The sequence below is a fragment of the Eumetopias jubatus genome, unplaced genomic scaffold (genome assembly GCF_037043125.1).
Source record: "Eumetopias jubatus isolate StellerSeaLion01/CBP00866 unplaced genomic scaffold, mEumJub1_p1.0 scaffold_15, whole genome shotgun sequence".
NCBI lineage: Eukaryota > Metazoa > Chordata > Mammalia > Carnivora > Otariidae > Eumetopias > Eumetopias jubatus.
The window spans coordinates 93659751-93680868 of record NW_028274821.1 but is presented as its reverse complement, the minus strand read 5'-3'; the positions used below and the strand labels follow the sequence as shown (position 1 = coordinate 93680868).

General features: G+C 63.4%; 2 protein-coding genes across 4 annotated transcripts in view; both read left to right on the top strand.

Moving 5' to 3' along the window:
• QSOX2 (quiescin sulfhydryl oxidase 2) overlaps positions 1 to 2671 on the top strand; it is a 37822-nt gene extending 35151 nt beyond the window's left edge. The window contains exon 12 of the mRNA XM_028094862.2: positions 681 to 2671. Coding sequence (XP_027950663.2) covers positions 681 to 1228 — 548 coding nt within the window. The 3' untranslated portion in view covers positions 1229 to 2671. The remainder of the gene's footprint in view (positions 1 to 680) is intronic.
• A 2441-nt stretch (positions 2672 to 5112) lies between these two features.
• Positions 5113 to 12463, top strand: LHX3 (LIM homeobox 3). 3 transcript variants are annotated; one of them, XM_028094879.2, is made up of 6 exons: positions 5113 to 5200; positions 9399 to 9570; positions 10118 to 10320; positions 10798 to 10949; positions 11027 to 11198; positions 12045 to 12463. In XM_028094879.2, exons 1-6 carry the CDS (start codon positions 5113 to 5115, stop codon positions 12461 to 12463), a joined length of 1206 nt encoding a protein of 401 aa, XP_027950680.1. The 3 variants fall into 3 exon arrangements, with proteins under 3 accessions (XP_027950680.1, XP_027950679.1, XP_087875275.1); XM_028094878.2 differs by lacking the exon at positions 5113 to 5200 and adding an exon at positions 7153 to 7246; XM_088019149.1 differs by lacking the exon at positions 5113 to 5200 and adding an exon at positions 7892 to 8177.
• Positions 12464 to 21118: the final 8655 nt, after the last annotated feature.

Genomic DNA, 21118 nt, shown 5'->3' with positions numbered 1-21118 from the left:
GATGGCACGTCCAGCGCTGACCCACCGGGCAGCTCTTGGAGTGCCTGGGGGGATCGGGGTTGTTGCGAGGAGCGGTCGTGCGGGCCCAGTCGACGCCGTGCGGTGTGGTTCGCGTGTGCGAGACTGTGCCGCCTCGCTGCTGCCTCTGGAAGCAGGACGGGCGCTGGCTTTGCATGGGTTCCCATGGCAGGTCTCACTCCCAGGACCGTTTCTAGAGTTCGGGATGGGATTTGGGGGTCTGGGAAGGGCCCACACAAGCCCGAAGTGCTGTGGAATCATCTGGACAGCCAGCCTCATGGGGTTTGTGTGGCTGTGGACCTCAGATGCACCTTAAGTGGGGAGAGGACAAGCAAGGGCGGGGGCACGTCAAGCAGGGGGCCTCAGGGTCACAGGGAGGCAGAGTAGCTGCAGGTGGGAACGGGGTCTGGCCAGGTGGATGGCACCATCCAAGTGTGGACCCTTGCCTTGCCGTGGCCACGGGGCCCTGCCAGAGATGCCAGGGAAGAAACATTTATGTGGGGGGCTGGGGGGACGGGCATCCGTGCAGGAGGGACTGGCATGAGCCTGGGAGCACTGGGAGGTCACGGTGCAGGTGAGGGGACAGGGGAGGTGTCCGGGGGGGAATGGGGCCGTCAGGTCACAGGGGACCCCTCCACTGTTACTCTCCCTCCCCATCCCAGGCCATCTGAGCGAGGACCCCAAGTTTCCGAAGGTTCCGTGGCCCGCCCCGGACCTCTGCCCGGCCTGCCACGAAGAGATCAAGGGCCTGCACAGCTGGAACGAGGGTCAGGTGCTCCTGTTCTTAAAGCGGCACTACAGCAGCGACAATCTCGTGGATGTGTATGCAGCGGACCCGGGAGATGCCAGCGAAGGAGGCGGCCCACCCCAGGGCGGGGAGCGGGAGCGAGGCCTCGCCTCCCCAGAGAAGCCTCAGGGAGAACAGCATGCCAAGAGTCTCCGTCCACCCAGCATGCTGCCTCCCAGACCCCGCCTGCCAGATGGTCCGCAGCTCAGCCTGGATGGGAGACTGCAGAGCGCTGGCGGGGCTGAGGGCCGCAGGGAGGCAGAGGCGGCCGTGCCCTTTCTGGGGATGGGCTTCTCCAGCCTGGACATGAGCCTCTGCGTCTTGCTGTACGTGGCCTCTTCCTTGTTTCTCATGGTGATGTACTTTTTCTTCCGAGTGCGGTCCAAGCGATGGAAAGTCCGACATCACCGGCCGTCGGTGTAGACCCAGGTGGGATCACAGAAGCGCCTTCGGGAAAACAGCCCCACCGTACCACCTGCAGCTTTAATAAAAGATCAGGGATTTTATAAACACGTCAGACCCAGTTTCACACCCGCTGGCGTCTAGGCTCCCAAGTCCTCGTTGGGCAAGCAGTCTTCCTGTGGGGGGCAAGCCAGCCTTCGTCGTGGGACCACCCGCTCTCCTGGTGTACTCCCTGGACGCCTTGATAGATCCAATAGCAAAAAGATGTCTGTATTTTTACTCTTCTAGGTCTAAAAAAATGAGTGGGAGTCCCAGCTAAACGAACAGAACTTTTCCCGCCTGCCTTCATCCTGAGTTTCTAGATGCATGTCGCGTTCTGCAAGCCTGGCTCGGGATTCCAAGAACAATGGAGCCCTTGCGCGCACTGGGGGGGCACCGGGCGATTTTGCGCAGCCAGCCTTGGCCCAGCAGAGCTGGAGCGCGGCCCCCAGCCCACCTCACTCCCTGGCCGTGCCTCGAAGCCAGTCTGGTTCTCAGAGATTCATTTGTGTTTGTGCTTTTCAGCTGCTTGGTTGTTTCTGCTGAAGCAAGAGAGCATCCCTGTGGTGCCGAAGTGGCTCAGAACCAAAGGACGACCCCTCCGTCACCTCCGTGCTCTGCAGGCCGCTTTCACTCCAGATGCTGAGTCTGCAGCAGGAGGGAGGGGAGAGGAGGGTCTGTGGCTTTGCTGCATTGCAAGGAACCCCACTGTTGAGCCATGTGGAGGGCCGTGTTTGTGGGGGGAGGGGACAAGATGGTGGCCAAGGCCGTGCCTTCGTGAATCTGGTGGCAGGAGAGCGTTCAGTGACCACGCGCCGTCCCAAGTGCCTGTGCCCGGCACCGAGGGCAGAGCCCCACAGGGGAGGGTTGTGGGGTGGCCACGGCTTGGGAGTGAGTCCGCAGGGGACCTTTCGAGGACCCCTTGGTCCTCTGTGTCCCGTGGTCTGGCAGCTGCAGGGCCTGCTGCTGGACGAAGCAGACGCTAGGACCCGAGGGCCCAGCGACACGGCGATGCCTGGCGGCCCCCCTGGGGTGACGTGTGCAGTCACCAGAACTTTTAAGGCCAAACTCCAAATTTCATTTTCCTGAAGCTGTCTTACGATGGGTCCTGGCACAGGGCCCTGGTCCCCCAGGCTTTGGTGATTGATTTTTTTACCATTTAATGATTTTAATACATTATTTGTAAAACCCAAATCATCTAGAGGTAAATTTACCTCTGGAGATGTAAACAAACAAAGTGAACAAACTGCCATTTTCGTGGAGATCCTTCATGACCGTTGGTTTGTCTACAAGCTCAGAGGCGTCTGTGTGCTCCTGTCACGAGGATGGTTGTAAATAGTCTCTTCCACTTTGCCTAGCGTGTTCTCTGTGTTTACAACCTCCCACTGACCATGGGCGTGTCTGGGGGGGCAGTGGGTGAGCCGTCGGGAGCTTGAGCTCCTGCAGGGGGGCGGGGGGATGGGGCGCGGGAACGGGCGATGGGGTGCGGTCTGCAGGCTCTCCTCAGCTGCCTGGCTTCTGTGGCTTCTCTGTCTCCAGAGGTTTCTTCTCATTTGACACGTGTTTAACCCCTAGAAGCCTGTGTGCCTCGTTGGCGGTTGTGCGCCTGGGTCACTGAAGACCCTGTCTTACTTCCTTTCATCCTGAAAACTGGCCAGATTCACCCGCAGAATCCAAAGGGAAATACTTAGCACCATGAATGAAACCGCCTTCTGGTTCGTGTCCACTGTGTTTCTTTCCCTAAAGTAAGTTTCTGCCCATGGTGTGGACCGGGATGAAGATGCAGAACGCTGCATGCCGTGACCCCTACAAAACCCACGGGACAGCCTCTCGGGCTTCATAATAATATTGCACTTTGAGGTCGCCACTATTTGAGGGACAAGTTTGTGACTCCCCGAGGGAGCAGGTTTCCACTAGACCACGAGCAGTCAGGGACGGGTGGTATGCCAAAGTGGCCACGGGACGTGTGTCTCGTGTGCAGGTATGACGTGGCCACACGCCTCACGTGGCCTGCTAGGAACTGGATGCTATCTTTGGGCAAGGTTTAAGGTCTGTTTTCTAAAGTTGTAAGTATTGAGACTAATGAATAGAATAGTTCAGTAATTTAAATGTGTATTTATTTTTAATGGAAGGATTTTGATTAAAAAGAAGCTAATTGACATGGAAACGTCTGAAATTTCTTACCTGCAAGAAAAGTGAACATTTTGTATTTAAGTGAACTATAATGTGCACATTTTTAAAATAAATAAATCTGACATTTGGAAGGCCTGTAATTCTTTTGAAAACGTGAGCTCGCTCTAACAGTGATAGGAGGCCGGGGTACAGAACGGAGCCCCCCTTCTCTTCTGGAGTTTGCAGACTGGGCATCCGAAATCCCGGGGTTTCTTGTATTGAACCAGAGGCTTTTCGGAAGACAGCCCAGGGCTCAGGTGGAAAGTGAAAAATGGAAGATCAATTATAGATTATCTTCTTGGGGCTGATCTAGACGGGGGCCGGCCACAGGACCACAGCCTTCACACGTGTCACAGGGTAGATCAATGTCATGCGATGGGGATGGATGCATGAGTCACAGGACTTCACGACGCACCAGGGGTGCCCTGGTGAAGGGAGCCCCCGACCCACCCAGTGCTGGACACAGCTCTCCGCGGCCGCCCCCTGCCGTCCTGGATCTGCACACCCCAGCATGGCCTCCTAGCCGGGGCTTGGCCCCCAACACCTGTTTGCTGCATTGGATTCTGAACTCTTGATTCCTTCTGCTTCTACCTATTGTTTTGTCCTGCTGGGGGCGGGGAGGGCGGGGCACTCGGGTCGTGTGTGGCTTCTGAGAGACCTGCTGCCTGTGGTTTCTGTGGATTCACCTTCCCGGCCAGGCCGTGTGCAAGCTGGTAGGTACCCCCCTCCCCCTGGTGTGCCAGCCAGGCAGGGCACGGACCATGCCACCATTTTGGGTCCGTGTGGTGCTGGTGTTGGCGCAGGTCCCCCATTTGGTAACCCTTCACAGGCCTTGAGTCCTGGGCGGTTCCTGCTGGGGGTGCCCCCGTGCCCCTCCTCCTCAGCTGCCCTGGGGGTGTGGGGGTGGCCTGCAGCAGGAGATCTGGGGAAGGTTGTGCAACAGGTCCCTCAGGACAGTGGCAACAGTTGAGTGCTGAGCCACACCTAGAGCCAGAGATGCGTGGGAGCCGGGGCTGGAGGCCAGGGGGGCTGGAGGCCAGGGGGGCTGGAGGGGCCACCCGCTGGAGTCCTGAGTGCTGCCCTGTAGGGCAGGGTGGAGCACCCGCTTGCTTCGAATTCCCAAGCCTTTGGGCTGGCCTGGAGCTCAGCAGGTGGAAACTGCCTGCCCCGGCAAAGGGAGGGAAGGTGGGGTGAGGCTGGGGGACTGGGGGTGGGGGGATTGCGGACAAGGGCCCGAGGAGAAGTGAGTAGGGGGAATGGGGGAGCTGGTGGAGGAGCTGGAAGTCTAGGGAGGTGGGGAAGTGCGGAGGAAGGGGCTGGGGGAAAGGCAGGCGGAGTGGTGGGGTTGCTGGGGAGGTGGGCGGGGCGGGGCGAGGCAGGCACAGCGACTGCAGACCGAGGGAGGTGGGATGGTGGGGAGGCGGGCTGGGGTAACAGGACGGGGGGCGTGGTCGGCGGAGGTGGGGAGGGGTGGGGGACAGGGGCCCTGGGGAGGTGGGCGGCCGCGAGCCTCCTTCAGCACCGCGGACAGCGCCCGGGCCCAGAGGCTCCGCGCGCGCCAAGCCTCACACACAGGGTCGCGGTTCCGAGGCACCCGGGCTTTGCGGGAGGTCTGAGCCCTCCTGGGGTCGCAGAGGAGGAAGGAGGAGGGCGGCCTGGACCACCCGGACTCCATCTCCGGCCTGGCGGTCGCCATGCTGCTGGAAACCGAGCTCAGTCGAGACCGAGATCAGCCGGGGGCCCCCATGGCCGCTGCCGTCTGCAGCTTCCGTGGGACTCGGGGTAAGGGCCCCCGCGAACCTATCGGCCTCCAGCCCGGGCAAGGCGAACTCCAAGGGGAGAAACGGCTAGGATGGCAGAGTCAGGCATAGGGACGGTGGGGAGAGAGGGACCCGGGACACAGCAGAGAAAGGAAGAGAGTCTAGAGAAACCGCTGGGGTGGGGGGGGGGGGTTGGCACCCATGAGAGATGGAAACAGGAGCGAGGGATGCAAGTCTGACAGATCCCATGGGCAGAGGGCCTGAAGTTCCCGGTGATGGCTCCAGAGGCCGTGGGCTGTTGTGGAGCGCCCCGAGAACAGAAGGGGCCTTGCAGACACTGCTGGGGGGGGGAGGTATAGCTCGGAGTGGGGGGGCATCAGTTTCCTCCAGAGACCCCACGCCCCTCAGCTCTCCCACACTGCCCAACAAGGCAGAACTGGGACCCCTGGGCGGGTCTCCCGCCTGAACCGCCCTCCCCAAGGGCCACTCGATCGCCGTGGACGTTGGAAAATAATGGAGGCATTGTTGGCAGGCCAGCCAGATGCTGAGCGTGTGGGGCCGCCACTTCCTGGACCCGCTGCCCGCCTGCCCCTTCCCTACTCGAACCACACATGGTCCTTCTAGGCAGCTGACACTCCACGGCTGACACCCCAGTGCACCCAGCACCCCTTGGCTCCCCGGCTTGTGCACCCTTGCCCTGCCCTCTGGGTAGCAGTGTCCTGTACAGGGAAGGGATGCAGCGCTGGTGGCATGAGCCTTTGCTCAAAACCATGACTCTCTGGTTCTGCTGGGATCTGGGAGGACACTGTGCTTTTCCTGCCCACATCCTTCCAGGCTTGCCTCCTTGGTAAAGCGCACAGACCAGGCGAATGGAGGCCAGGATAGGAGCAGGGTGACGACTGTCCTTCACCATGGGACTCTCCCAAGTGGAGGGATCTGGAGGCTGGCGGAAACCTGCTCACCCCCATCACTGCCCGGGGCCCTGGCCTCACCATGCCTCATGCTGCAACGGCCCCACACTGCTGTTTCTTAATTATTGGGGGGGGGTGCTGGCCTGTAGTGCCCTCTGGGCAGGAGCAGCTGCTCTGGGGTAGGTGCGTCTCTCTACAGGCAAGCATGGGTGGTTCCTATGGGCTTACCCTTTGGATTGGGGACAAGATACTGGAAAATCGAGTGTGGGAGCTGCGTTCTGTGCAAGCCGGTGTGTGGAGGGAAGTGTCTTTCCTGACCTTCCTGACCTGAGTCCTGGCCGCGTGTCTGGGCCCAGGACACCGGGTGTACCTGCTGAGAATCGCCCTTCTCTGTGCCCATTCTGGTGGCAGTTCTCACTGTGGGACCCAGAAGCTGGTCACAGCCAGGAGGTCTGAGGTCGCGTCTGGCTCCTGGTGGCTTTGCTGTGAGCCTTTGGACGCTACACTCACCCTCTCTGGGTCTCGGGTCGCGTTCTTGCCGTCACCAAGCCTCCCAGCCCCGGCTCTCAAAAGGCGGTGGGACGCGCCTCCCTCCCGGACAGTCCTCCCGGGACCCCCAGCCTGCCCGCACGCGTGCACGCCCGAGCCCAGGCCTCAGCCGGCGGCCCGCGGCGCGGGGCAGGAAGCAGCGGGGCCCGGGTAAGCGCCCGCGGGCAGCCCTGGCCTGACTTCTCCCCTGACTGTCCCCGCCCTCCTCGGCCCGGCACTCGGGTGGCTGGCGTCTGGGCACCCCGAGTCCCCTCGCAAAGGCGCGCGGAGCCGGCGGACGCCCGCGGCGCGTCTCAGCGACCCCCCCGGCCCCGCCCCGCGCCGCGGCCCCGCCCCCCGGCCGCTCCGCCCTCCGCGCGGCCTGAGGCTCCGGGCCCCAGGGCGGCCCGCGGGCGCAGCGCCCAGCAGCGCGGGGAATAGCTCGGACACCGGCCTGGGGCCCCGGAAGCCGTGGCCTCCCCGGGCCCCGGAAAAGTTCGGGGCCGGAGAGCCGCGGCACCAGGCGACGGGACCCATGGAGGCGCGCGGGGAGCTGGGCCCGGGCCGCGAGTCAGCGGGCGGCGACCTGCTGCTGGCGCTTCTGGCGCGAAGGGAGGACCTGCGCCGAGGTGGGTGCCCAGGCTTGAGCGGCTGCACGGGGAGACCCGGAGGTCCTCGCTCCTTTCCGGGCTTGGCCACGGAGGTGGCGGGAGACAGGGGACCCGGGCGGGCGTGGGTGCAAGGGCCCAAGCACGTCCCCACCTGGGCGCCCCAGCAGCGAGTCAGCGTCGGGGCCCCTTGAGCCGCGTCGGTTGTGCGGTTGCAGCCCCGCACTGCTCAGGCCGTGGAGTCCTTGGGGTCCCACGACCGATTTAGGAAAGCCTCTCCCTTATCAGGAGAGTAATTGGAGAGCAACCGTGCGGCCCAGTGAACACCGGGCAAGAGGATCCCCGAGAGGGCCGACCCCACCCAGACCCTCCACACTTTCCAGGGAAGAGAGTCAGATGCAGGGGCCAGAGTGTAGCCGGAGCCCGTTCGCAGATGTCCCTAGTTGAGGTCTCCTTGTCTGCACCCACACGCACCTGCTCATTGGCCCACTCCCAGGCTGGTCCTTAGGACCCTTCTACAGGAAAGACCCCAGCTTCCCGGCTGCACCAGTCCTGCACCCGTCCCCCAGGCGCTTTGGTTCCCGGAGAAGAGGGATCAGCAATGTTCTCCTTGTCGACGCCCGCAGGACCACAGGAGGGAGATGGAGGCGGGCCTGGTCGGGTGGGGAGTGGCAGGGACCGAGCAGGTGGGAACGAGGTTACATCCAGGCTGTGGGGTCTCTTCCGTCCCCTACTTATTTATTTATTTTTCCGACGGTTCCTGGGAGGGGTTGGCCGCAGGGGCTGGGAGGAAAGGGTGGGAGGGCGGAGGGAGAGGGAGGGAGGGGAGGCGGGCTCCGAATGCGATCGCTCAGGAGAGCTGGCCCGGAGCGGCGGGCGGGCGTGAGTCTCCACTGCGCCCCGCCGGTGCTGAGGGTAGGAGACCACGCCGAGGCTGGAGTCACCATGCAGCGTAAGGCCCGGGTCGCAGGGTGCGGCGGGGAGCAACAGGGGCGCGGTGGGGGCGGCTTTTGCAGGACGCGGGGCAGGGGGCAACTCGGCCGGGCGCTGTCCGGGCCACGGTGCTGAATCCGCACGCGTAGGCCTGTCCAGCCACCAGCTTTAGGCCGTCGCCTCCCGCGAGGGGGCCCGGGACCCGCGGCGGATGCCCGCGCTCCTTGGGCACCGGGGCCTTGGTTTGGTCCGACGCGGGACCGCGTCCTTTGCGAGTTTCCTGCCGCTGAGCGAGGAAGGTCGATCGATCAGGGTTCTTTCAGCCTGGGACCCAGGGAGGCCCTTCTCTAGTCCTCCTACCCACTGCGGAGCCGGCCTGGAGCCGGAGGGGTCTCTGGCGGGGAGGAGAGCATGGCCAGGTGGGTGCAATGTTTGCGCAGGCTCCTGCTGCTGGCTCTCTCCTCTCCAGAAGACCTTTTCTAAATCAACAGGGAGACTCACCCCGTGAGCACCCTGCAAATCCCCACATGGGCCAGTGGCTCCCACAAGCTGTCCCTCGAGTCTCCCCAGCCTCGTTCCCCCAGAGGCCTGCAGTCCCATGGTAGCAGAGCTGAGTGTCGGAGTAACTCTCGTCAGGAACCGACATTTGAGTGTGGTGACAGAGATCCAGTTGTCCAGACCATGGACAAGGACCCTCGAGGGCTCCCAGAGATGGGGAGGACACCAGCTTTTACCTTGGTGCCTGTGCAGGGCTGGGCAGCCAGGCTTCAGCAAGGGATCTCCAGCTGCAAGGATACTTAATTGTGCAAAATAATAATGGGGATTGGGCGGTGGGTACCCCAGGACCCACATGCGCCTTGCCTCTGGGTGCTGGTAGAGAGCCCCTGGGGTGGGGTTTTCATCTGAGCTCAACGTGCACCCTTCGTGCTCGCCGGGAACATTTTGCAGTTGACGGTATCTGGCTGAATGGAATGGCTGGGGCCCCTTCCTGCTCACGGGCACACTTCTAAACCTTTTTCAGTTTTCCCAAATTTTAACTGTGGGCCAGGCAGTGGACTTTGGTACCATGCACTCCCTACATCTGGAAGCCAAGCAGCCACTCACTCCAACTGGGGAGGAGGGTGCGCAGGGAAGGGGGTCTCCCGTGGCAACCCTGGGCCCCGAGGACTGGAGTGGGAAGGGCACTCCAGTGCTCCGCTCAGTGCGGTGCCCCTGACCTCGGCGGCTCCTTGGCCTGCAGAGATCCCGCTGTGCGCCGGCTGCGACCAGCACATCCTGGACCGCTTCATCCTGAAGGCGCTGGACCGCCACTGGCACAGCAAGTGCCTGAAGTGCACCGACTGCCACACGCCCCTGGCGGAGCGCTGCTTCAGCCGCGGGGAGAGTGTCTACTGCAAGGACGACTTCTTCAAGTGAGCGTGGCCGCGGGCTCTCGAGGGGAGGCCAGGGGCGCAGTCTGCTCCTGCAAGGCGGGCCCCTCCTGTGTGTTGGGGGGAAGCTCCACGGGCAGCCAGGCCTGGCCGGCGCAGCAGCTAAATTCTCTCCAAGTAATTAATTTTGCAAATCATGGAAACAGTCATTTGAAAAGACAACCCCAAGTTTGCAGGACTTGATTGGATTTACTCCCCCTTAATTTCAGTCTTGTTTTTGTCCTTAATGCTGGGGAGGGGGTGCTTTCCAGGCACAAGCCTCTGGGGTCTAAGGGACCTGCCCCAAGGATCCAGCATCCCAACCCGGCACCAAGGTCAGGGCGGCTAGGCTCCTCCCCAGGGCTTCTGGGTCCCTTCTCGGTATTCTGTGCGGCTCTGTGGGGGCTGCCCGGCCGGCGAATAGGGGCAGGGCCGGGGTGAGCTTCCCTCCTGAGCCGCCCTGCGCGGCGCCCCGCTCCTCGCTCTCCAACCCGCTCCGGGCGAAGGAGCCGCCAAGGCCGAGCTGAGCCGCGCCCTGTGCGTCCCGCAGGCGATTCGGGACCAAGTGCTCCGCGTGCCAGCTGGGCATCCCGCCCACGCAGGTGGTGCGCCGCGCCCAGGACTTCGTGTACCACCTGCACTGTTTCGCCTGCGTCGTGTGCAAGCGGCAGCTGGCCACGGGGGACGAGTTCTACCTCATGGAAGACAGCCGGCTCGTGTGCAAGGCGGATTACGAGACGGCCAAGCAGCGCGGTCAGTGGGAGAGCCCACCCACTCTCCTCTCCCCGTCTGCAAAATGGGGCTGGGGTCAGTCCGGTAGGGGCGCCGAGGGATCCTCACGTCCAGCGCTCGCCGCAGCACGTTCGATAAGGGGCGCGAACTTAAGCGTCTTCCCTCCAGGCGCGGGGGCCGGGGCCGGGTGGGGACGGTCCCCGGCGCGCCTCCGGGGAAGCCTGGCTCCGGGGCTTTAGCGGCCTCCTCACTCCGGCCGCGGGGAGGTTGGTCTGAAATGTATGGAGTTGAATTGAATTATCGCCCCAAACCCTTGACCGTGAAGATCCGGCCCTACCCACAGCCTTAGAACAAAGGGGAACCCGGGGGAGGCGGGAGGAGGGAGCGGGCCGCCTCACAGTCGCCCCTCCACCCCTACTGAGGTGTCCGCGCCCCGGCGGGGTGGGGGGCTGTCGGGTGGCGGAGGGCCCCGGCCTCACCCCACCCCTCGCGGCGCAGAGGCCGAGGCCACGGCCAAGCGGCCGCGCACGACCATCACCGCCAAGCAGCTGGAGACGCTGAAGAGCGCCTACAACACGTCGCCCAAGCCGGCGCGCCACGTGCGCGAGCAGCTCTCGTCCGAGACCGGCCTGGACATGCGCGTCGTGCAGGTCAGCGCCCCGCGCCCGGCCCCGCGCCCCGCCGCCCGGCCGGCCCGCCGCTCACCCGCCCCTCCGCCCCGCCGCAGGTGTGGTTCCAGAACCGCCGCGCCAAGGAAAAGCGGCTCAAGAAGGACGCGGGCCGGCAGCGCTGGGGCCAGTACTTCCGCAGCATGAAGCGCGCCCGCGGCGGCCCCAAGTCGGACAAGGACAGCGTCCAGGAGGAGGGGCAGGACAGCGACGCCGACGTCTCCTTCACGGGTACGGCGGGCGGCCGCGCCCCCGAGGGCAGGGCGCAGCCGGGGAGTCCCGCAGCTCGCGCGCCCCGCTGTCCGGGAGCCTGCCAATGTGAACTTCCCAGTCAGGGGCTGCCCTAGCCTTCCTTTCAAAGCGTTCATAGATTCTGGTCCGCCGTCCCCAAGCCCTGCGGTTTGGCCCCTGGGGCGCTCAGCTCTTCCCCTGGTGGAGGACAGCCCGCACGACCCACGTGGCCCTCAGCAGGCTTTCTGGCGGGGAAGGGTCCGGACCATCTCTGGGGCTCCTGGCCCTTGCAATGATTTTTAGGAAAGTGGGCAGCACAGTTTTGGGGTAAGTGACAAAAAGTCCTGGCTGTTTGGAAGGGCGGGGGTCCCACCCTTGCTCTGTGGGATCTGATTATCTCATTCTCCGGTACCAGGGAGATCCCATACTTATCCCATAATGCCTATCTTCAGACAATTTGTGCAAGAGACTCTTTGGCTGCACTGTGACCTTAGGCTACTCACTCTGCTGCTCAGAGCCTTAATTAAGTTGTCTGCAAAATGGGAGTGCTGGCCACCCTTCCCAAGGCAGCCTTGGGGGTTATCCTGCAACCCTGGGCCCTGACTGGCCTGTTGCTGGCCCTGATCCCGCCGGGGGGTCCCACCATTCCGTAGACACCAGGTGGGACTGAGCTGAACAAACCCAACAAGGACAGAGGCAGAGGGCTGCGTAAGTTCTGAGAGCAGGAGAGCCTTGGGCTGGCCTATCCGGCGGCCGGCGGGAGCAGGTCACCCCTGAAGGAGGGGCGCTGGGGGCAGGAGGTGGAGGGGGGCGGGCACTGAGCAGCGCTGTCTGCTTCCATTGCAGATGAGCCAACCATGGCCGAAATGGGCCCTGCCAACGGCCTCTACAGCAGCCTGGGGGAGCCCACCCCGGCCTTGGGCAGGCCCACGGGAGCCCCAGGCAGCTTCCCGCTGGAGCATGGAGGCCTGGCCGGCCCGGAGCAGTACCGTGAGCTGCGCCCCGGCAGCCCCTACGGTGTCCCCCCATCACCAGCTGCCCTGCAGAGCCTCCCTGGCCCCCAGCCCCTTCTCTCCAGCTTAGTATACCCAGATGCCAGCTTGGGCCTGGTGCCCACGGGGGCGCCAGGTGGGCCCCCGCCCATGAGGGTGCTGGCAGGAAACGGACCCAGCTCCGACCTGTCCACAGGGAGCAGTGGGGGCTACCCCGACTTCCCTGCCAGCCCCGCCTCCTGGCTGGACGAGGTTGACCACGGCCAGTTCTGACCGAGGCCCACAGCTCCACCGAGCAGCGGACATGAGGGGTGTGGGCAGCAGGGCTGCCCCTGGCTGGGTGGCCCGGAGCGGCACTCCCCTCCTCTCCCGAAGCCCTGGACCTCTGCGGGAAGCAGGCGCCGCCGGCGGCGGGGGACAGGATGCAGACCGCAGAGGAGGGCTCCTTCCTACGGAGCGCCCGACCCGGCGGCCCTCCCTCGGGGGCGGAGGGACTCCAGCGGCTCCTGTCAGTGCCCCCTCTCTCCTCCTTGGACACGGGGCCACCGGCCTGGGGGCCGCCCAGCAAGCCTTGTTCTGTAAGCAGATTTCTCTCTTGATCGACCAGTTAACTGGACGCTTGCTGTTTCTGGACACGAAGTGTCACCCCACCCAGGCTGGACCTTCACTCCGGCCTCGCTCCAGCCAAGGGCAGCAGTCTTCAGGCTGGAGGATGCTTTACTTTCTGAAATGAAAAACCATAGTACGAACCATGCCTTTATTTTCCGAGCTCCATCCACCTGATGGAGGCCCACTTTAGGTCAGAGATGGGCCTCTTCTGTCCACGGGCAGGAGGCCACGCCTGTGTCCCTCTCGTCCCTAACCCTCACCTCCCCCGGGAGCCTCCTCTCCGGTCTTCCCTGGGGGAGCTGGCTCTAGAGCTTTCTGTTCTGGACTCTACCGCCCGTCGGAGGAGACACCGCTGGGTGCCCTTCTCCAGGAGCAACACGTTAAGGCCGTGGGGACCTCCCTCCATGCCGACACCAAGTTTCCGTCCCCTCCCCCATCACAGCCGCCCCCAGGCCCTCCGTGTCCAGGCCACGCCCAGCCCGCCGATTTCCGTTGCCAAACAGCCTGGGGCCCTCCCTGGCGGGGCGGGCTCTAACTGCCTGAGGATCGGGCCGTCTCCTCCACCGGTCGCCGTGCTGCCGCCCGACCCAGACTCCGCGGCTGGCAGCGGGTGAGGCCCAGTCACCCCCGCAAACCTGCATCCCAAGCTACCTGTCGGTTCTGTGGACGTCGCGTGTTTTTTATTTACTCTCTGACCATCAGCTCTTTCCAAGACTTCAATAAATTTGTCAGTGACAGTCTAGAAGGTCCAGGTCTTTAGTGCAGCTGGGGACGCGTGGGCGCAGGGGGGTGTTGGGGGTGAGAGCGGTTCCCTGACAGTGGGAGGCCATCCTTGCCAGGGCTGGCACCTGCTGTGAACCGGGCCCCTCTGTCTCTGGATCTTGGCCAAACTTCTGAGCACCGGAAGGAGAGGTGGGAAAACCACCTGCCCAGCCTTGGGGGGAGGGCGGGCCCCTGGGAGAGGCAGGGGCTGGAGTGGCGGGGGGGGGGCGGCTGGAGTGGCGGGGGGGGGGTAGGGGGGTGGGGGCGGCCGGAGTCAGCCGATCAGAAGATTCATGGCGCATGGTCCCAGGGTTCTCGCCCACTCGGATTCCAATCCTAGCCATCTGCTAACTTGCTGTGTGACTCTGGGCAAGTGAGCTGCCCCTCTGAGCCCTGTTTCCTCCTGTGGAGCGGAGACAGTCATAGCAGCCCCTCCAAGGGGAGATACAAGAAGGGAGTCCGTGCTCGGGGCCTCACCTCGCCCCCGGCGGTGAGTGCTCCCTGGAGCGGCGGTTGGGGCACCAAGGCGGGCGGGAGGAGGGGCGCTCTCTAGGAGCTGGCTGCGAGGATTGTCGCCGGCAGCTCCAGGCTCACATGCCCCCACATCCAAGAGGCACTCAGGGCAGCCCCGGGGACGGGGAATTGGGCGGCACCGGGGGAGGATTCGGGGCTGGGAGAAGGCCATTCCATCTGGGCTGCAACCAGGGCAGTCAGCCCTACTGCAGGAGGACCGGACGGTGGCCCATTATTAGACAGCGCCTGCTGAGAGCAAAGGCCTGGCGCCAGGAAGTGTGAGCGGTCCTGGGTTGGCCTGGGGGTTGGTGCTCAAAGGTCAGGCCCCCGCTGGGGTGGGGGAGGGGGGTGGCTCGGGGGCTGGTGGGGCCGGGTCCTGGAGCGGTCGACCTCGCACTTCCTCCCCGGGGGGTAGGGAGCCCCCGGAAAGGAAAGCAGCCCCGTCCAATTTGCGATCCGGGGCCAGGCGGCGCAGAGGTGGACGCTGTGTGATCAGGCAGCCCTCGGGGGGCGGGTGTAAATCCTCAAGTCGACCCCCGCTCCCGCCTTGAGCCCCTCCCCCAGGCCGCCCGGGACCTTTTAGGCGCTGACAGGTTAATAAAGTGCTAAGTGTCCCCACGGGGCCCTCCGCCTGTTGGCAGTTGCCCGCCGAGCTCGCTCCAGCTGGCGGCATGTCGATAATCCCAGAGCCAAGTGGGGGCGGCGGGCCGGGGGTGGGCAGCCTCTGAGACCCCTCGGGGCCTGGCCCAGCCCGTGCGTGGGAAGCACGAGACCCTGGCCGGTGCGCTGGAGGGGACACACGAGATGTGCCCAGGCACCTGGCAGATGCGTTTGGCCATCAGACCCACAGTCTCCCTATAGTGCTCGCTCGCGTACCCTCTCTGGCTCGGTGTCCCCATCTGGATGGAGCAGCACCCGGGCAGAAACACAGCTCCACATCCCGAGGCCACAACGAAGCCCGCTCGTCGGGTACCTGTGGGTGTCCCTGTCTCCCCAGGAGGGGACCCCGGGGCCCTCGCCAGGACTGGCACAGCAGCAGGGAGGGGAGCGGAGGGCCGGAGGCGCTGCTCAGGACCCTGACCGGCATTGCCAGTTGGCATCAGGGGTGCTGCCAGGCCGGGAGGCACCCCGGTGGGGACACCCTGTCGAGGATTCGGGACCCACTTGAACTTGCTAACCTTTTTCAGCAGGGGGTAGGACTTGTTAACCTTTGAACCCAGGGATGTGTTACATTATCAAATGTAAATGAGTGAATAATATAAATAATAATATTGACCAATACGAAGAGGGTCTTCTCTCCTTTTAAATATCAAATTCACACAAGAGGCGAAAGTTCAAAGGACAGTCCCAAATCAAGGACAAGTCTCTCCCTGGGAGGAGGACACACCTGCTCCCCCTCTTGCTCATCTCCCTCCTCACCCCCCCACAAGCTGGCTTGTCTTGGGGGACTGGCCCCCCCAGATGTGGACAGGAGGGGGTCCAAACCCTGGGGGCTTGCCTGGTTGGGTAGCAAGACTATAAATCAATGGGTTTTCAAAGGAATCAGTCTGGAGCGCTAAAATCCCAGGGGCTGTAATGATCAATTCTTTAAGCCCATAATTGTTCAAATTACTCCGAGCAACATAAAACATTAATTTTAAGAAATTTAATAGAAAAAAGCTCTTTAAATCCACAACGAGATAAATGACACCCAGCATTGCGACCTTTTTCCATACCTTGGTGACATTGAATAATCTGAAAGTTATTTACATTTTCATTCTTCGTGGAAAATGTTGACAAGCTTTTGGCCGCCGTGGGCGAGGTGCACAGCCGTGCGGAGGGCCCCCTCCCCCTAATTAATGGGGGAGCCACGGCTTCATAAAGCAGGATTTTCATCAGTCTGCCCGGGCGACCTGTGGGGGCAGCTCCCCCCCCTCACCGGAGCTGATGCAACAAGGCTCATTTTTTATCATAAAAAGATTCCCTCCTGACCAGCGGAGCCCCTCTTGGCCGAACCCGATGGGGACTAAGGAGCGGCTGTCATGGGGGGCGTCGCGTGGATGGGGTCCGCGGCCAAACCTGAGAGGAAGCGACAGGTTCTGCAGACCCCAGAGTCAGGGGTGCGCGTGTGGGACGGGTGTGCGCACGTGTGCGTGAGCGCATGTGGATGTGGGCGTGGGGGTCATCCCCAGGTGTGGGGGCACAGGCCTCGAGCCCTCAACTCCACGTGTTCCCGAGAGACCGCCCGGGTGCGCCTCGGCCACGTTGCGGGACGTGACGCGTGGGGTGGCCAAGCTGTGGGCTGACGTCTGGGTGTGGAGCTGGGGCTTGGCTAGGTGCAGGAGCGAAGCTGTGTGACCTTGGGCGGTGGCGCAACCTCTCTGAGCCTGCACAGAGCAGCATCACAGCCTCCCTTCCAGGGTCACTGTGAGGGTAACAGGCTCCGATGAAGGGCTGGGCAAAGCTGGGGATGCGACGAAACCACCTCCCTCAGGTTTTGAGGGCTAATCCCACTGATGCAGAGGAAACAGCCCCCGAACTGCACCACGCCCCGACTCTCTGTGCCCGTGTGCCTTCTTCCCGAACTTGTCAGTCTCAGTCACTGTGAGGGAAGCAGGGCTTGTGTGCACAGGTTCTGGGGGCTCTGGCATCCTTCCCACTTCTGAACGGGGCACCCAGGTCTAGGTGTCCTCTGAGCCAGGTGCTGGGGTGGGGGACCCAGACGGGGCGGCAGGAGTGGCTCAAGTCCACCTGCCCCCCTCCAGCCAGTGTCTGCCCCTCGGGTGGGCAGGCAGGAGGCAGTGTGGGGACCTGCTGGGGGAGGTCATGTGCTCAAGGTGATTGGTCTGGGAAGACCCCAACCCAGAGCGGTCCTCTGTCGCTGAGGGGTCCCCATCCCTGAAGGTTCCCCCAAACCTGAGAGGTCCCCTGTCCCTGAGGGATCTCCCATCCCAGAAGGTTCCCCCAAAGCTGAAGGGTCCCCTATCCGGAGGGGTCCCCCATCCTTGAGGGCTGTCCTATCCCCAAACCTGAGGGCAGCCATCATTCTGCCCCCCCCCCACGTCTGTGGCCATCAGCTGTGGGCCAAGAGGTGACTCAGTGCCTCTCTCTGCACGCCGTCTCCCTCATCTGTGACGGGGTGATCTGGCCGACAAGCACAGGAAGAGACGCATCACTGGTCTCCGGGGAAATCTAGTCAGAACCACATAAGATGCCACCTTCCACCCATGGATGGCGACAAAACGAGACAAACCAGATACTAACAAGTGCTCGTGGGGCCTTGGAGAAACTGAGGCCGTCGAGCTGCTGCTGGGGTTCCAAGATGCCGCCGCCGTGGGCACCAGCCTGGTAGCCGCTCCGCACCATCAGCACAGTGGTCCCACGTGGCCCAGCGACTCCACTCGTGGGTGCGCACACGAGGGATGGAACACAGGGTCCCAGATACCTGGACACGAATGTTCAGAGCGGCACAGGAACCCAACGGTGGAAACAGCCCAGATGTCCATCAGTGAATAAACCGATAAAAAACTGGGGCCCATCCGTGCCATGGGAAAGCACGCAGCCATAACGCGGAGCGACGCGCACGAGCCCCGTGCCACGGCTGGACGAGCCTGGGAACGTCACGCTGGCTGAAAGCCACCGGACACGGGAGGCTGCGTGTTATATGATCCTCTTGATAGAAAATGTCCAGAGCAGGCAAATTCAGAGACAGAGAAGATTCGTGGTGGGGGGGGGAGCAAGTGACTGCTAATGGGTCCGGGACTCTGTGAGGTGCTGGAAACGTCCGGAGCTGGGCGGAGGGCAAGCGCACTCCACACGTGTTGTGGCTGAGCTTACGTGCGTGTCACGGCCTCGGGCGGCAAACAGGAGATCCTGCAATAACGGTGGGAGGACCCCCACTCTGCCGGGTCACGGATCCCAGCGTCAACGCCCCCCCACCCCAATGTGGCCCCCTTCGGACAAGGCCCTGGAAGCCGCCCCCCCCGGAGACCCCCGCCACAGAGGAGCGCACGGAGGGTCCACGGCCCTGCTGGCACCCGCGGGGAGGACCGTGCATCTGGCCCCAGCCTGCAAGGCGGCGGGGCGGGACTGGCAGCAGACGGACCCTCCCCAGCTGAGCACAGCTGGCCAGGAACTCGTTGCCCCCTCCCCAGGAAAAGGCTTGTGTCCAGGGAGGCTTGACTTGGGGGCTGAGCAGAGAAATGCATTTCCAGCCCCCAGACCCGCTGCCCCCCCGGCCTGATGGTCATCTACAAAGTGGCTCCGGCTTGCCCCCCAGCCTAAAGCTCCACAAGAGACCCCTGACCATTGTCCCCGGGCCAGCCCGCCCTGACCACCAGCTTTGTTTGAGCTCCAGAAAGGGCAGAGGTCGAGACCTGTGATGTTTCAGGGTGACAGGGTGACACACACCCTCTCCACAGGCCCCCCACCCTCAATTTCTTTCTGTGCTGGGAGAACAATGCTTTGCTGCAGACAAGGCGGGTGCGTCTGCACTCTGAAGAGGCTCCCCTTGGCCTCCCTGGAGGGCAGGAGGGCAGGTCGGCCAGCCGCCACCAGTTCTGAGCTGCGTGGGGGGGGGCACCCCCGCGATGGCTGGCAGGGCAGAAAGGGACCAGGTCCCCTGAGCTCCACCACGCGCTGGCACCTCATGTAGCCCAGCTTCTTGGGATGGGGCAGCCACCCCGCCCCAGGGCCCTGGCACCCAGCGTGGGGTTTGGGGAGGACACCCCTGACTGGTTCCCCAGTAGCCAGGCCCGTTGTGGGGCCTGCCTTGGGGCCTGGTGCTGCGTGTGAATCTCCCAGGCTTCCAGAAGATTCCTCCTCAGCCACCTCAGCCAGAAACCCCTCTGCAGTTTACAGCCAAGAGCCCCACCAGGCCTTTCCTGGGGGAGGGGGCAGCGGCTCCTGTCTCCTGGACAAATGTTTCCTTCAGCGATCTGGCTAATCTCTAGAATGACAAGGTTTAAAATTTAATTAGCAAGTTCCTCTTATGCAAACTCTCCTCATTAAACTAAGTGTCCTATTAGTTAAAATGAAGCCCGGTGGGGGTTGGATGTGGACCTAGGGCTCCTGCTGGGTGCAGAGCCTCGGGGTTGCCAGCCGGTGGTAACGCCGGGGTGGGTGGGTGGGGGGGCGGCTCCTCCCCCAGTCCTTCAGGTGACACCAGGCGGCAGGACCCCCGAGGGAGGGGCCGCGGGCTGGGGGTGGGACCAGGGCTCTGCCCGCAGGGCCCAGAGATGACTGCCTGTCTCTGCCACCTCCATGCCTGTGGGGCCACTGGGACCCCCGTCCCATCTCCAGGCCTGGGCTGGCCTGGCGGCGGCTCCCATAAGGGGGAGGCCACTCTCAGGGTTGAGAAAGCAACGTGTGTGGCTTCTCTTTTTGTTACAAAAGTGATATAGATGCTCCTTGGAGAAAACGTGGAAACCTTACAGGACCCCTCCCCTCCACCGTTAACTCTAACCAAGAAGCCACCTCGGTGTTGCTCCTTATACTTGCTCCCTCGGCCTGTGCCCACCGGCTCCATAAGCCGTGTGATTCTCACTTTGTGTCACTCCTGGGCCATTTCCTGGGCCGCCGAATGTCCCTCGAGATGCATTCTGCTGGTGGCCTTACCTGAGGTCTGGCTGTTTGGCCCCTTGCGTGGTTTCTGCTCGGCTCCTGGGGACGTCAGCTCCAGGCACGCGGGGACCCGGTCCAGCCTGGGCAGGTCGGCCACTCGCCTGCCCCTTCCCCCATGCCCCAGAGTCTAGAGCTGTTTGACCAGGACCCACCTGGTCCTGGGGAAGGGTCAGCATCTTTCCTCTCCAGGGGCATCTTCCTGACCAAAGGGAACAACCCCCGTGTTGCCTTCCTCTTCTTTTCTGGAATGTTCCATGCCAAGGCCGCTCCCCACCCCCTGTCCTTAATCCCCCCTGTCTCTGATGGGGCTCGAGCGCAGTCTGGGAATCCATGGTCACCTTCGTGGCTCCCACCCCAGCCCCAGCTCTCCTCCCCTCCCCCGAGGGTTCCTGGCTTGAGAATGTAGAGTTTCTCAAAATGTAGCCAAGGGGCGACTGCTCTCAGAGGCTCCTGGGGGCTCCCCACAAGTCCTTAAAAGCCTGTGTTCCTGGCCGCAGGCCTGGGGCCGGTGAGGGGAGGCACCCATCCCATCCGGCGGGTGTGCATCCGGGTCAGAGACTGGCAGTTCTCAGCCTGGCATCTCTGGAGTGTGGATGCCAACCAGGCTGGAGGACCCTGGGGGGGCAGCTGGCTGAGGGGTGGACACCGAGAGGCGCTTCCAGCCCCCAGGGAAGCTGGAGCACCAGTCCCGTCCTCACCCAGAGCCCTGCCCACCTTGCCTTTGCCCTGGCCTCGCCCCCTTGGGGGCCTCTCCCGCTGCCCCCCACCCCCCCACCCAACACCTGTCCACAGGCCAGGACTGCCTTCTCCTCCAGCTGGCTGGTGGTCCCTCCGTCCCCAAGCCCCGCCACGCAGGCCTACACCGCCCTTCCGTCCCGCGAGCTGGACGACACCCGACGGGCCTGGAGGCTCGCACCCACCCCGGTGGCTCGCACCCCCCACCCCTACATCTGGCCATCCTTCTCGTCCATCTGGCCCTTTGTGCGTGGGCCACAGGCGGGAGGCAGGCACTCCACGAGGGTCCAGGAGGGCCGCGGCCCGCCTCCCCCAAGGGGCCCAGCCGGCCCGCCTCCTGTCACTGTCCTTCAGCAAACCCTCTGAGGAATTTCTCAGTGGAGCTGTCTCCTGATTTCTCATGGCTGGGGTTCACGCACCCAGGGTCGAGGGGGGCCACGGTGGGGGATGGGGAGCTGAGCAGGGGCGGGGGCCCTGCTGTCCCCAGCCCCCTGCCGGTCGGCCCAAATCCAGACTGTCCCTCAGTGACAAGGACGCATTTGCAAAGCCCCACCCCCCATCCCCCCAACCCCGCCCTGCCTGTGGTATTTTGCAAAAGGAACCCCAAACAACTTGTTCTCTTAGGAGTGGGCACAAGCTAACTCAGGAGAAGGCAGAACCACTCGTGGGTTTTAGGGGGGCTGCATATTTGTGGCTTCCTGTTTTTGT

Excerpts from the sequence above, each read along its gene's own strand:
- LHX3 (XM_088019149.1), top strand. The coding sequence starts at position 8,066 with ATGCGATCGCTCAGGAGAGCTGGCCCGGAGCGGCGGGCGGGCGTGAGT. Across the intron at positions 10,321-10,797 it reads CGAGACGGCCAAGCAGCGCG|AGGCCGAGGCCACGGCCAAG; the intron begins GTCAGTGGGAGA and ends CTCGCGGCGCAG. Across the intron at positions 10,950-11,026 it reads TGGACATGCGCGTCGTGCAG|GTGTGGTTCCAGAACCGCCG; the intron begins GTCAGCGCCCCG and ends GCCCCGCCGCAG.